General features: G+C 39.7%; 1 protein-coding gene across 1 annotated transcript in view; it reads right to left on the bottom strand.

The window, feature by feature from the left end:
- The window catches only part of LOC108693898 (protein dachsous), a 72467-nt gene that overhangs the window by 30919 nt on the left and 27474 nt on the right, over positions 1 to 14074 (bottom strand). The window contains exons 3-5 of the mRNA XM_018203096.1: positions 7961 to 8124; positions 7185 to 7589; positions 4168 to 4576 (exon numbers count right to left, since the gene is read on the bottom strand). Of these exons, the coding sequence (XP_018058585.1) occupies positions 4168 to 4576; positions 7185 to 7589; positions 7961 to 8124 (978 nt within the window). The remainder of the gene's footprint in view (positions 1 to 4167; positions 4577 to 7184; positions 7590 to 7960; positions 8125 to 14074) is intronic.

Below are 14074 nucleotides of genomic sequence, written 5' to 3'. Positions count from 1 at the left end.
ACATAATAATTTTCACTTTTCACATTTCTGCTTCTGAAGAAATACGAAGAAAAAGATATGCACTAGAATTATAGTAAATTTTATGGAATTAGCAGATTCATATAGTTATCACTTATATAAAATTTACTAAAATTTTAACAAATACTTGTTTGTATAATACTAATTAAATATTTACTATATATATATATTTATTTGGTACAGAAAACGTAAATTTAAGTATCATTCTTTTAATTAAGTGAATATTTGTTTATTATGAGTAAACATTTAGTTACTATTCTTCAAACAAATATTTATTAAAATTTAGTCATGTTTTTAGTGTCATATAGCCTAAGATACTTTTTACGTTTCGTAAAGTAAATCTGTAAATTATCACACATTTAAATAAAATTTTTTATCGAGTATTTTTTGCCTTGATGCTGACAAAATTTACTTTATTTTACGCGATGAAAAATATAAGTATATAAAGTAAAAAGAGAATTATTCATGCTTGAAAATATGATTTACTTTACTATAAAATCACAAATGCATGATTTTACTGTGGAGATAACTGTAATGTATCTTTCATCTTATATCTCCGGTATTTTTACTTTCAGGCAAGTAAAGCTAGGCATAAGCTCGGCAAAAATAGAATCGCCAGAATAATTTCACTAGTCTTGTAAAAATTACTCAACCATTTTTCTCCGTAAAAGGTTACATGATCAATATTCTGAAGTGAGCGTGTTCATGCCCGCGCATTACGGACCACGTGGCGCAGATGGCACGTGGCCACGCTGCAACAAGTATCCGATCGATAGGCGAGTCGGTCACGGTAGGTCACGGAAATTCCTGAAGTCGCAATAATCGATCGCGCAACGGCTTGAAATGCATGGGACATGGGAGAATGTCACGCGCTGAACATGCGTCGCTGCGATTCGCGTCGGAAGAGAGGCGGCGCGAGGTGGCGGGATGTAACTCGGACATTTCTGATGAACGTCTTCAAGTCGTGCGGTAGGGGGGCATCGACTGCTAACGGCCCCTGATCACACCCGGTACATATTAGGAACCGGTTGAGTCGCGCTGACAATCGAATATTCCCTTACTTCTCGTCGCGTATCATCGCGGACAAGGGCGTGCCATTCCATAAATCACCGCCGTCGATCTCCCGACATTGTAAGCCAACACGCGAGGGGCCGCCTTAATTGGATGAATGGAGAAAAGGGCGCCATTAAGCGAGTGTTACGGGGGCGACCTACGCGGAAGGAGCGAAGGTGCTCCATCGCTCGAGGGTTTTCTCAATGGGAGATCTCGCGGTTAGAGCCGATCGAAGGACAATGGCCGGGCGAAATTTCAACTCACTCCGCCGCAGGTCCGTTGACCGGACAATGTGTAGTCGCGCTGCATGCAGCGGGGATTAATATAGAAGTACTCGTACGACAAGACAGCTGATACTTCCGGCAGCGCGATCGCCCCTACCTCCATCGCCGTCGTTATCCTTCATCTTTTTTTCTACTTCTCGATTCTCTCCGTTCGCACAGTCGGGATGACTCGAGAAGTCCCACCTCTGCAAACAGGCAGCGGATACGAAACGAAAGAAAGAGAGAGAGAGGAAGAGACCCGGGTCCCGAGCTCTCGGACCGAGAGCGTGTACACAAATACCCCCGTGTCGCATGCCAATCAAACTGCGCGCATTGCACACGCGGTGCACGCCGCATACGTGTGCGCGTATTTCGCGGCGTGTGACGGGCCCCGGACCCCGAGCCCCATTCCTGATGATTCGTTACACGCCGACCAGGCGAAAGCGCCACTCTTACCGGATTATGTTTTAATACCCACGAAGCACACACATACTGCTGCAACTCTAAAATGAGCTATACGCAAATCCCGCAAAAAAAAAAAAGAAACAATTCTCGTATCGTTCTTGTTACTTCAACCTGGTAATTTGGTAAATCACCATTGAGAGACATCATGAGCTTAAATCTCGATGGTTGTATTTATATAATGTTCGATTTAGTTAATAATCGTATTACAACGTTTAAAGTGATAAAATATTAATATAAATTATCAAAGAATTTCGAAATAGTCCGAGAGAAGCCTGGTGAACGCCGAATAATATTGCCCGGGTACAAGGAACTCTTTCATCGATTACAAAATCGTTTAACAATGATGAGGTATAAAGGATCGTTGGGTTGATGTAAGAGCAACGCGTAAATTACACGCGTTGACGGCTCGAGGCTATTTAATACACTAACCTTTGGAAGACAGGAAGACGATTTATCGGCTTTTAATGGTTCAAGTAAGTTTAACATGATCAGTGTTTTAATTTGAAAACCTTGCTTTTGCACTGAATTTGCTTTTTCACTGAAAACTAATTCAATATTGTATCATATATCAGATTTTTATATCGCTACGTTGTTGTATTATATTGATATTTCATTGTATGTGCTGATATTCTTTACAACTTTTAAATTGTCACTAAAGAGTGAAATCTCATTTTTAAAGATTGAAAATTGACTCTTTTTCAAGACTGGCTCAGTTTTCACTCTTTAGAGAAACTCTTTCTCTCCAAAGAATTTAGAAAGTATAATTGATATAATCTGTATTTCTTTTGTTTTTTTAGCATGAAAATTTTTATATAATTTTTATATTTCTGTATAATCATAATAAAGTGTAAAAATAATTATTTCAATAAAATATTTTAACAGAATTTAAAGATAAAAAAAGATTCTTTTTACTGTTCCAAACGAAAAGCCGATATATATCAACTCCGGAACTTTTTTTATAGATCATTATTATTATGGCATATATCTTAAAATTTTAAATTGAAAACTATAAAAGTCATTCGAAAATCATCCGCTAAAGATTACTTTCTAAATCTCATGGAGTGAAATCTCATTTGAAGAGAAGACTGAAAATTTAGTCTTAAAAAAAGAGTGAAAATATGATCATTCTTGTTAAAAAAAGTAGCAGATTTTCACTCTTTTTAGAGTGAGATTTATTCTTTTGGAATGAGATTCCACTCCACGAGATTTACAGAGTAATAATTTCTTTTTTTCTCATAAGCATCCACTTCCATCTCTCGCGCCTAAATCGATCTTTCATTGAAATGTGACGTCCATTTCTCTTTAACGTATCTGCTGCGAAAGAAAGGGACAAGGGAATGGAACATCACATTGGCGATTCAGACTCGGAGAATTAATAAGAAGCTAGCGAAGACGCGTTCAATTTTTATTTAACAAGCTAAGAACCTGTCTTAAACAGGAAGTAAATCGCGGGCTGCTGCACTTTGCTGCGAGCGAGGACGCGAAGAAAGCTAGAAGTCAACGGCAAAGCGTAGATGAGAAAGAGACCGCGAGATATCAGCTCGTCATTAGACCGAGACTGAATATCTAGCGAAAATAAAAGACTACGGCAGACGCGAAGTACAATTACATTTGTGATAGAGCTTCGAGACGAAGGACATAAGATGAAGGAATATAATTTAGAAAATCGAAACGCGTGAAAGATCAAGTTCGATAAGGATTACATTAAAAGGATATTATATAACGAGAATTGTATTATCGACTACGGGGCGCAGAAATTGCTTCCGTTTCACGACACATTTCTGTGACCGTGTTGAAATATACGCATTGTCATGAGTATGACAATAATGCAAGGTAAAGCGTCACGGGAAGAAGGCAGAAATTCCAAACGTACAACCAAAATGTTAATCGCTGCAAATCGATCACTGTCACCCGTAGCCCTGAGAAGCACCGAAGGGACCGTCCACCGAATCAGGAAGTTTCTCCTTGTAGTACATCTCTTATTCACGGTTGTCGAGTAGCGCGGTCGTAACTCCGGTGTGAATTCAACTTGTCTGAGAACGAGTCAGTCGGAGCGAAGAATAATGCGATTCTTGCCGGATCTGTTCAACGAATTCTCGAATTACATGTTCGCAAGCAACTCGAGAACATCGCGAGCCGAAACTCAGTGAACCCGTGGAAACGATTCGCCAATATTTTTCTCCGCGAGTTTTTTTCGAGCGTGAGCATCCTCGAAGCCGGACCCCAGTCGGCTTTTGTAAACACTTGAACCTCGTTATGACAAGAACCTATGTGTACTTCGTTTGACCATGGCATTTGATGGCGACGCAAACAAAGTAAACGAACAGAATGAAAAACAGGAAAATAAAACGTGGAGATAGCCTCTTACCTGTGTCGGGATCGACAGTGAAGCTGCTGTTGGCTTGGACCACCGTGTATCTAAGAAGCGAATTCTTGCCGATATCGGGATCGATGGCGCTCACGGAACCCACTAAAGTACCTGACGGTAGATTCTCAAGCAGCTCAAATCCGTAGAAGTCCTTTTCGAATCGTGGATCGTTGTCGTTATCATCCAAAACCATCACCAGAACGGAGGCACTCGCAGTCGCCGCAGGTGATCCGTTGTCGATCGCGAGAACCGTCAAAGTGTGTCGATCGAAAGTCTCGCGATCCAAACTCTGCGCAAGGTAAATCCAGCCGGTGTTGGGACTGATGCGAAAAGCGGTGGAGCCTTGAAGACGATAGCTCAGTCTCGCGTTATTTCCCGTATCCAGATCCACCGCTGTTACTTGAAGAATCTGTAAATGACGAAAAATTTATGATGATCAATGTATCTAATGTAATCTGGTTTTGTGATATTGAATTGCGGTACACAAGTGTGGTAACGATTGTTTAATTTGAAAATATAAATACAAGCGATGAAATGTTAAAATTCCAGACGGAATCACGATGAAAATCAAAACAAGAGCAATCGTATCGTTGCGAGAAAGAGTAAGAAAAGGGAAAAAAGAGAAGCAGCGTCGGGACCAGTCGATCCGGTCGTTCCGTATTAATTAAATATATCCAAGAACCGCAAACCCTAAACACGTTCGAACCAAACGATGTTTTCCAGCGCGGGAGGATGGTGTATTGCGAAGGTCGAGAAAAAAAAAGAAGAAAAAATGCAGGATCGGGAGTGTATAAGGTCGTGTTTCGCGCATGAACCTGCGGCTTACGAATGATGGATGGTGGTAGAAGGCGAAAGAGGGAATGGAAGAAGAAAAGGAGGATGAGAGAGATGCCGCGATTGGGTTGTCTTCGTGAAGGACCAGGAGGGGGTGGGATGCAGGTTATCATTAGATGAGGAACCTGACGTGGGAGCAGGCAGTAATGTGTCTAACTGTACGTTATTAGTTCACGATGGGTGAAGGGTTATGCTCATTGCAAGGTTATTCTCTAACTCAAACTCCACTTCTTTCCGCCATGTATCTATCTTGTCTTTTTGCTGCTGAGATTTTTCTGTCTCATTTCACTTTTAACGTACACTAATGGCTGAGATATTGTCTAGATACCACCGACAGCTTACAGATCTATTTTATCGATAGATACTACTGATATATAGTCGGAACAAAGAAGATGGAAGATCGAGTAGTAATGAGGGAAGAAGGAAGGAGAAAAGGAAGGTACGAATTGGACGAAAGAAATAGATAGATAGATTTTTTATTAATTTATTGTATATTAATTTAAAGGACATTTATTAATATTCTAGGACAAACTCTCTAAGAATATAAAAATGACAAGCGAAAAGAAAATGAAAAAGAGAAAGAAAGAGAATGGAGCGCGAATTGACGCGATGTCCATTCTGTCGTATCCGCCTGTGCATTGTAATAAATATGACGTTGTTTAACAAATGTATCTCATAATAAGACTCTCACTGTCATTCATAATCGACATCCACAATCGGTATTCAGAATTACGTTCACTTCGTAAGCGATTATCATCGCCATGAAGAAATCCTCGGATCTATCAGCTGCTCAACGATGCCTCGATTCTCGCGACTAATGATTTTTTTTCTCTTCTCCTCAACGCGGTCCCTCGTCACAAAACCTCGCTGTCGACCTATACTCGCTCTTATTTCGATTTTTTGCCAGATAATGACTGATATGTATAGATAATTACAGGGGGAGAGATGCACGTTGCCGTCGGCGATCTTCGCGGATGGACCTGCGTTTCCGAGGTCCACAAGCATCGCTTCGGATTTGCTCTGGGCGTTTTCCTAACGACAAAGATCGAGGAGTCACATATATAGATTTGAATAACGTAGGAATTTAAATTTCTTAAATTCTATCAAAATTCTACTATTTTGGGAATATAAATGTATATAATATAATAGATCTTTCTCATTGAGTAACTGCTTGGAAACCTATAGTGAATTCGTTTGGATGCAATAATGCGAGTCCATATTAAAACCGTTGTACACTGATTTAATCAATGTAAAAGTAAAATGTAAATATTTTGAACTATAAAATAAAGATTTTATTTAACAGCACAATAAATTATATTGTGGATTTCATGATTTAATCTGTTTTTACATTTATATTAAATACAGATTTTTATGTTAATTTGTGAACGATAGCTTTAATATACACCAATGTGCACTGAATGCATCCAATCGAATTCGCTATTATATACTCGCGAAATGATCGATCGTATGGTACGGCACGGCGTTCCTGCGGGTCTATCGACTGTTGCCTATCAATCCTCTACTCTCGTAGAACTGTTCGCAATCGTATCAACGCGCGGCAACGTGCCGTGTCTGAATATCAGATTATCAAGCATTCCCTCCATCTCGAACGGGTCGAGCAACTATAGCGGAATAACATCGGCTAATCTCGCTGCAGCGTCCGGTTAATTCCGTTTCTAGTCGGCGCAGGATTAATTCTCTCTTTGCCTACAAGGTGAACTTTACGAATCAACGTCTTCTTCTTCTTCTTCTTCTTCCTCTTCTGTTCCCTACTCTTTCAAAAGAAGCTATCCGGAAGGGGAATATAGACGGCTAGTAGCCGTGGCATACGCCTCGCGATACGAGAGGGGGCAAAGGGTTCATAAGCGCATTCTTCCTGGTTGTCCTCCAAAATTACGCATCCCAGAGACAGGAGAAGTATATTTGGATATATGGAAGAAAAAAGAATTCAACCAGGAGAAAAAAGGGAACCATCACTTTAGTCGCGAAGAGATACTGATGAAGAGCGGAAGAAAGTTTGAAGAGAGAGGTTGTTAACTTTACCATGCAATCCAAAAATTCTACCTCTCCTGTTTTCTTGTTCTCTCTTTCTCTCTCTCTGTTTCCTTTTTCGAAGAACTCTACTGCATCTTCTCGATAAACAAATGCTCGCGTGACGGGCATGTAATGAAGATTTTTCTCACCTGGGAATCGAGCCTGGCGCCTTCGGGAACCTCCACATGATACTCGTTCCTCTCGAACACTGGGGGGTTGTCATTCACATCCTGCACCTCGACGCTCAGGCTGAGGTTAGCCGAAAGTCCGGCACCATCCAAAGCACTTATCAGGAGACCGTGCCTCTGCTGAGTCTCGTAATCCAATCGTCTCGCCAAATAGAGCTCGCCGGTGTGCTCGTCTATTCCAAACAGGTTGTTGCTGTTCTGACCGAGAATATAGCGTATCGATAATAACGGCGTGATGTCGGGATCGGTAGCATGCGCTACGTACAAAGGCACATGAAGAGGATGCGATTCTGGCACTGAGATGCGAACAGTGTTTGTGCGAAATGATGGCGCGTTGTCGTTCACATCCTCTACGATCAATTCCAACTGCGGAAAGAAAAACATGGACGGATGTCGTGTAAGCGCTTCAATTGACTCGGCAATGTATTTTTCACGACACATAAGTGAAAAACGCTACTCATGCTTCGTTAATACGAAACCGGTAAACGATAGATCTTAAAAATCTTTCTTTTAAAATCAATACTAATTTGCTAACAAGCACGTGTGCGTTGTTCACTGAATATTAATATAATATCGATGCGAAAAATCATAACATAAAAAATCATAATGCGAATTTTTCGCACGCTTCTGGATTATTATATGTGCATTCAGGATAAATATATTGAGAACACGGATAAACAGCTATGATTACGGTGAGTTAATACGAAATACGATGATTATCTGGATGCGTAATTTACCTGGCAATATCCAACAGAGACGCCATTACGTGCCTCGACGCTGAGAACATATTTGTCACGTGATTCCCGATCGAGCGGTTGTCGAATCCTTAGCATCCCCGTGTTGGGATCCAGCGAGAGATCAGCTTCTTCTCTTGCCAGATAAAACCTGCTTGGTCGTTCGCCTGGAAATGCAGAATACATAATTTAAATAATGTATACAGATATACATGCATCAGATATAAATAAGAGGGGGAAAATAGCTTTAAACGAGGGAAGAGAAACACATATTGCGTTAATTTATTCATAATAAGTCTCGTCGTCCACCTCGTTTAGTAGGGGCTAATTAAAACAGTTACATCGGATTAATCTCGATAAATTATGATGCGGGTATCAAATAGTACTTGAGTTTCCGGTTGCATTTGCATGAAGATTTGCATTATCGCAACTTAGTTTTTATAATGGCTCTCGATTCACTAAACATTCAGTTGATTGACATGAGTTGTTATTAAATCACTGCACTTAAATATAGTGATTAAATCGGAAGATCGATAACTAGTTAAAGTTAATTTCTTGTCCGTCAATCCCATGCAAGATTCTAATGAAGATGTCAAATTTGCTTTTACGATATCAATGATCTTCAAAACGATACACACATCGATCATCAGAAAAATCATTCCGAAGTGCGGCATGACTTCAAAGATTTCTCGCGTGGAAATAAGATACTCCAAAGGAAGTTAGTTGAAGAATGTGATGTTCGACTTTACGAGCAACATCAATCAGTTGCTTCGTGTCATGATTTAGCTTATAAATATTAAACACAAAATCGAAATTTGCTACGTTTTTATTATTTCTACTTATGTGTCATACAAAAAAAAAAGAGATAAATTTATTTCTCATATTAAAACTATGGCGGTATCGTGGCCTTCGTAAAAGCGAAGCTAGTCCAGGTGCGCCGCTAAGTAGAACCTTCGGGCGAGAGCTGTCGCGCGTCGCTGAGATCTCATTCGTCACGGTTACGATCGGGGAGCGTTGCGCTTGAAGGATCGTGTCTGATCGGCGGCACGATCTCACGGTAGATCTTCGGCAATGGTTGTACACGGAGACGAGAGCGAGATGGCCCGCGGTCTGCGTTTGTACGATGATACCAAGTATCGATCGTTCACTGTGTACGGCAAGAACAAGCGGGGCACGTGTGCTCCGTAACACGCACGTGAGAGTGAGCAACGACGGATGAATGATGGCGATTTATCGATTCCACGACATCGACCTCGCTCGACCTCCTCGCACGAGCCGGTACCGCCCAGTCCCGCTGCCTCGGAATCAATTAATAGCCAAATTGGCTGATCATTACCGCTAGCAATTCCGATGAACGATTCAAGCAGCGCGAGCATTTTCTCAGCGTAACGAGGGTCGGTAGTTTGCACGCCCAGGATTATCTCAAATTCCTCATATTAAAATTCTATTACTTTTTCCTAGCTCTCAGATAAAATTTCATTATTTTCCTTGATACTTTCAATAACAATTTGAAATTTTTTGTATTTTTGTGTTGACTTGGAAACCATCAAATATTTTATGAGAGAGCAATTTAACATATAAGTAGCAATATTATTTGCTATTAATATTGCAGACACTGCTTGCATTTAATTGTTAAGTTAATAGTATTCCAAAACTATACGTAAGTGTAATATACGCATATTAAACTTATTTTTTTGAGTCAAGAATTTTAATCTTCCAAAATATTGTCCAAAAAATTTCTTGACTTTTTCCTGATTTCCTTGATCATCATTTTCAATTTTTGACATTTCCTTGATTTGTCTGATTTCCAGTTTTGTGGAAACTCCTGCTATATTTTTCCAAGAATTATGATATATATTCTATGTTTGTAGGGAAACAAAATCGGAAATCGTGATATCAAAGTCGCGATACATTGCAAGATATCCGGCAGTTTGTTCAGATCTAACGCGTCGCGCCGGAACGTGTCTCTGATTCGCCACTTGATAGATGATGCTTGTATAATTGGACAGCTTATTTGAGGGAGACCCCTCTTAAAATCATTAGTTTGTCAATATCGAGTCAAAGGCGTATCTTTAACGCACGTCATTTCGACGTAAAAAGGATCTTAATCAATTGATGAAAAAGCGTCACTTCAGTTTACTTTTCGTAATCGGTAATTAATCGTTTTATTAATGATGTATGAAATCCGGTTTAACGGCAATTTATTACGCCCGTATGGACTTTCTGCGTTATCCGACGTCGCGCCGCGAAAACACGTCGCGAGACCACATCCAATTACAGACGTATCTCATCGTACACACACGCAATGAGTAAAGCACGCATCAGCACGCGTATCGATAATTGCTCTGATCGATCGATCGGATGCACGTGGTCTGGACCAAAAACGGAAACTGCGATCACTCGCATCCGGGATGTGTCCTTCCTAGATGTGTTTCGACAAATCCGCCGTGAGATCTACTGCGATGAGATTGTCTCTCGATTTCAATCAAGTTTTTCTCATACAACAGGAAAAACCAGGTAGACGGGAAATATTGTCTCGGCGAGTCGATTCGAGAAATAGTCATCCATTTTATTTCTACGATAATTCATGACGTCTACGTTGCCGTCGTCGACAATGTCTATGTCATCTACATCGAACATCTTCGATGATATTGGGTGACGTCGACCAATGTCTTAAGGATGTTATTCGGTCGCGTACGTGGATGGCATAATTTATAGACCGCTATTTATACTCGATCCAACTTGTTCATCCTTTTCCTCTTTCAATGCATGTAACAGTGGAAGGTGCATACCTCCCCCCTCACACACACACACACACACACACACACACACACACACACACACACACACACACACACACACACACATATTTGCGCAAATAATGGCCCGAATACTTTGGTCAGCGGTGTCCAGCACTTTGAGGGGGAACATTTCATATTTTGTTTGAGAATTGCAACAAAATGATTATGGGATCTGAGCGGCGAGGAAGTTTCTTAATTCGCAACGCTAAATTCCACGATTTAAATGTCAGGACATTGATACGATCTTCATCATCCTCAGCTCGTTTTGTTAATATTCGAAAGATTGTCCGGTCAGACACCCTGTATACGCGGACACGCACTTGGGACGCGGACAGGACATGCGTATGTGTGTACGACAGATACGCATACTTGGCTCGGATCGGTTCATTTGTAAAATATATGTGCGAAGGATTGAAACACCATGCTCTTGCGTGAATGTATACGCGCGGCGCGCGTGTAATTACGCGAATGCGTTGGGTACCGCGAGACTGGTCTGGAAGACGTACGCGTTTTATATCCACCGCGATACCTCTACCCATCAGCATTCGGTACCCGTGTTATTAAACGTCCGCGTGATCTTTTTCCACGGGCTCTCCGCCGCGAGAGGAGGGTCCGCCGATCCTGTACTACTCTCCGTATATAATTACGATTTACTCCGCATCCCGATACGCCAAGATACCGCTCGAGTATCCTGCCCGTGCAAAAGGATTTCGACGAGCGACTTCAGAAGGGTATGACACACCGGACAAATCTGTGTCCCTTCCCGCCGTATAAGCCGCCGTGGCGAGAAAGCTAGCCATTAAGATACGCATATTTGGCAATAAATCTTAAGGCATAATAAAATCAAAGTGCACAAATTGTGCATTCTTCCGACGAATGCAAAATATTGCAATTCGAACTTTTACCTTACACCAAAAATTCATCAATATCATTTAAATATTACAGTTTATTACAGTTTATTATAATTAAAAAAATAAGTTTTTTGAATATACGAATAAAAACTTTTCAATTCTAATAGATTATCAAAAGTTAAATTTTATGTGTATTAAAATTTTGTTATATAAAATTTACTTTCTAAATCTGAATCAGTGGATAATCACATCAGTGTTAAGTATACCATTGGTAATCAGTGAATTAAATATGAGATCCCCAATCTAGCTAATCTTTAATATGTGAACTAACCTTATTTTAGTACTTAAATTCATGGTATTAGAAAATTCAAATTAACGTGCAAATATCAATTCTGGTTATAAAATGCTCAAATATTCTCTCTTCCTTTTTTAATTAAACTTCACTGATTATTAACCAAGTATGCCATTAGCTAATTAGTTAGACTGATCCACTGATTCAGATTTAGAAAGTAAAAATGAAATATCTAAACGATATTTTTGTTATATTTTGTTATATTTGCACGTTATTTTGTTTTGTCTATACAAAATTTATCGATAAGTTTTCTAGTATTTCGTAAAAAGAGATATAATAAATTTGTAATAAAATAAAATTATCGAGACAGTAAATGAGCAAACTTTCAAAATGTGTTTTGTCCAAAATTAATAATTTTCAGATAGAAAAAGAAAGAAACTACGCACACAAGAAAATTACGCATTTTACAGAAAATAAGGATGTCAATCAGTAGGATGTAAATATTATTAAATATTAAACAAAATTGTTTAACAATTGCTAAAAATATTAAACATTGAATGCTAAAATGTTAAACTTCAAAATGTTTATGTTTTTTCAGCATATAAATTAACGCTGAAAAAATGCTTTTTGAATATTTTGAATTGAGTAGTTTATAATATAAGTCATTCTACACACAAAGTCACTAAATTTTTATAGTATCGCAAACTCATATCCATTTCGATGCAACCCTTGCGTTCATCTCGCGGCCATTTCAAATTTATACATTTGTATATACATACTTTATTTTGGAAAATAAAGCTGTCAAGTATATAAATAAATATTTTTTAAATGTAATTAGTTTATTTATGACCAAAAAAATATGTATAAATGCTTAATTTATGTTAATTTATATTATTTAGTTTAATAATTTAATACAGGTTTATTTGTTGAAGTTTAGTGCATGAAAGTGCACGAAAGGACAAGTTCAAATACAATTCAAAAGATGAATCACCAATCATCATGCTTGAAATTGTGTATTATGTGCACTTCGGCCATTTTAACACGATATTTCTGAAATCAATTGCGATACTTTAGAAATCTAGTGACTTCAATTCTACACTGGACACTATGCTCTAACTAAAAAAATGAAATTTTGATTTTTTTCAAAACGCATTTTAAAAATCTGCTCCTCAACTAAAGATATTGTATAAATAAATCTTCAACCATCGCGATGTTTTCGTCATAGAACATTATTTTTATTAAAAATCATCATCATATGGTGCACATGTAATGCGGTCACGTTTTTCCCCCATCGATGCCAGTTGTTCGCGAGGGTTTCGTCACCCCAGTTACACACGCGTCCCCCTGGGGTACCCACGTGGGTGTAACGAAGACAAATCGCTCGCGTATTTGATTAATTCGCGAAGATCGCCGGTCCAGTACTGGATTCTCTCGACCTCCTCCTCGCATCCTTCGTCCTCCGGCATCGTGGATCGAATCGAGAGCGAGTTTTTGCCGGCGACGTCGGGGCAGGGAAGAAACCCGTAACGCACTCATTACTGATTCTCGCCTTTATGCGTTCTCTGCACGAAGAGGTAAAACGAGACATTCCGAGGGATTTCTATACCGAGAAATCTCTCGGTAGCCGGCGGAAATTTGAGATGACGACTCTCAACAAAAATCTGTAATGTCTGGATCAGAAACGCGCGCAAAGAGAAATCAAGCGACAGTAGCGCGCGTTGCGATATGAGTAGACGTTACTGCGAGTTTCCTTTCCTTTTTGCATCAACAAGTAGTCGCGAATGGCGAAGGTAGCGGTCAATGTTTACTGATCAGCATATCCTGCTTTCACGGCATGCGTGTTGGCGCAATCGCCGCGTGTGCGAGGCACCTCTTGCATATCGACTTTTATATATTGACAGTACGAAGCAGCCGGGATAACACAGTTTCCTTCTTTTGTCATCAATTCTAAACAATGCCGATAAATGTACAACTTTTTTTCGAAATTTTCTCCAATTTTTTACCTCCTCGCCTGTTCCCCGAGAATTTTTCTTCTCATGACAGTTTCTCTTGCTTTGTCCTCTTCTATCCTTTCATCCCGTTCTATTCCACTTCACGGTCCTCCCCTCCCAATCACACAAATGGAATTCATTTCTAGTTCCTTGACTCTTGGTCCCCACTCGTTCCTTCATGT

The sequence above is a fragment of the Atta colombica genome, unplaced genomic scaffold (assembly GCF_001594045.1).
Source record: "Atta colombica isolate Treedump-2 unplaced genomic scaffold, Acol1.0 scaffold110, whole genome shotgun sequence".
Taxonomy (NCBI): Eukaryota; Metazoa; Arthropoda; class Insecta; order Hymenoptera; family Formicidae; genus Atta; species Atta colombica.
The sequence above is the reverse complement of the archived record's forward strand: the minus strand, read 5'-3'. Positions and strand labels throughout refer to the sequence as shown.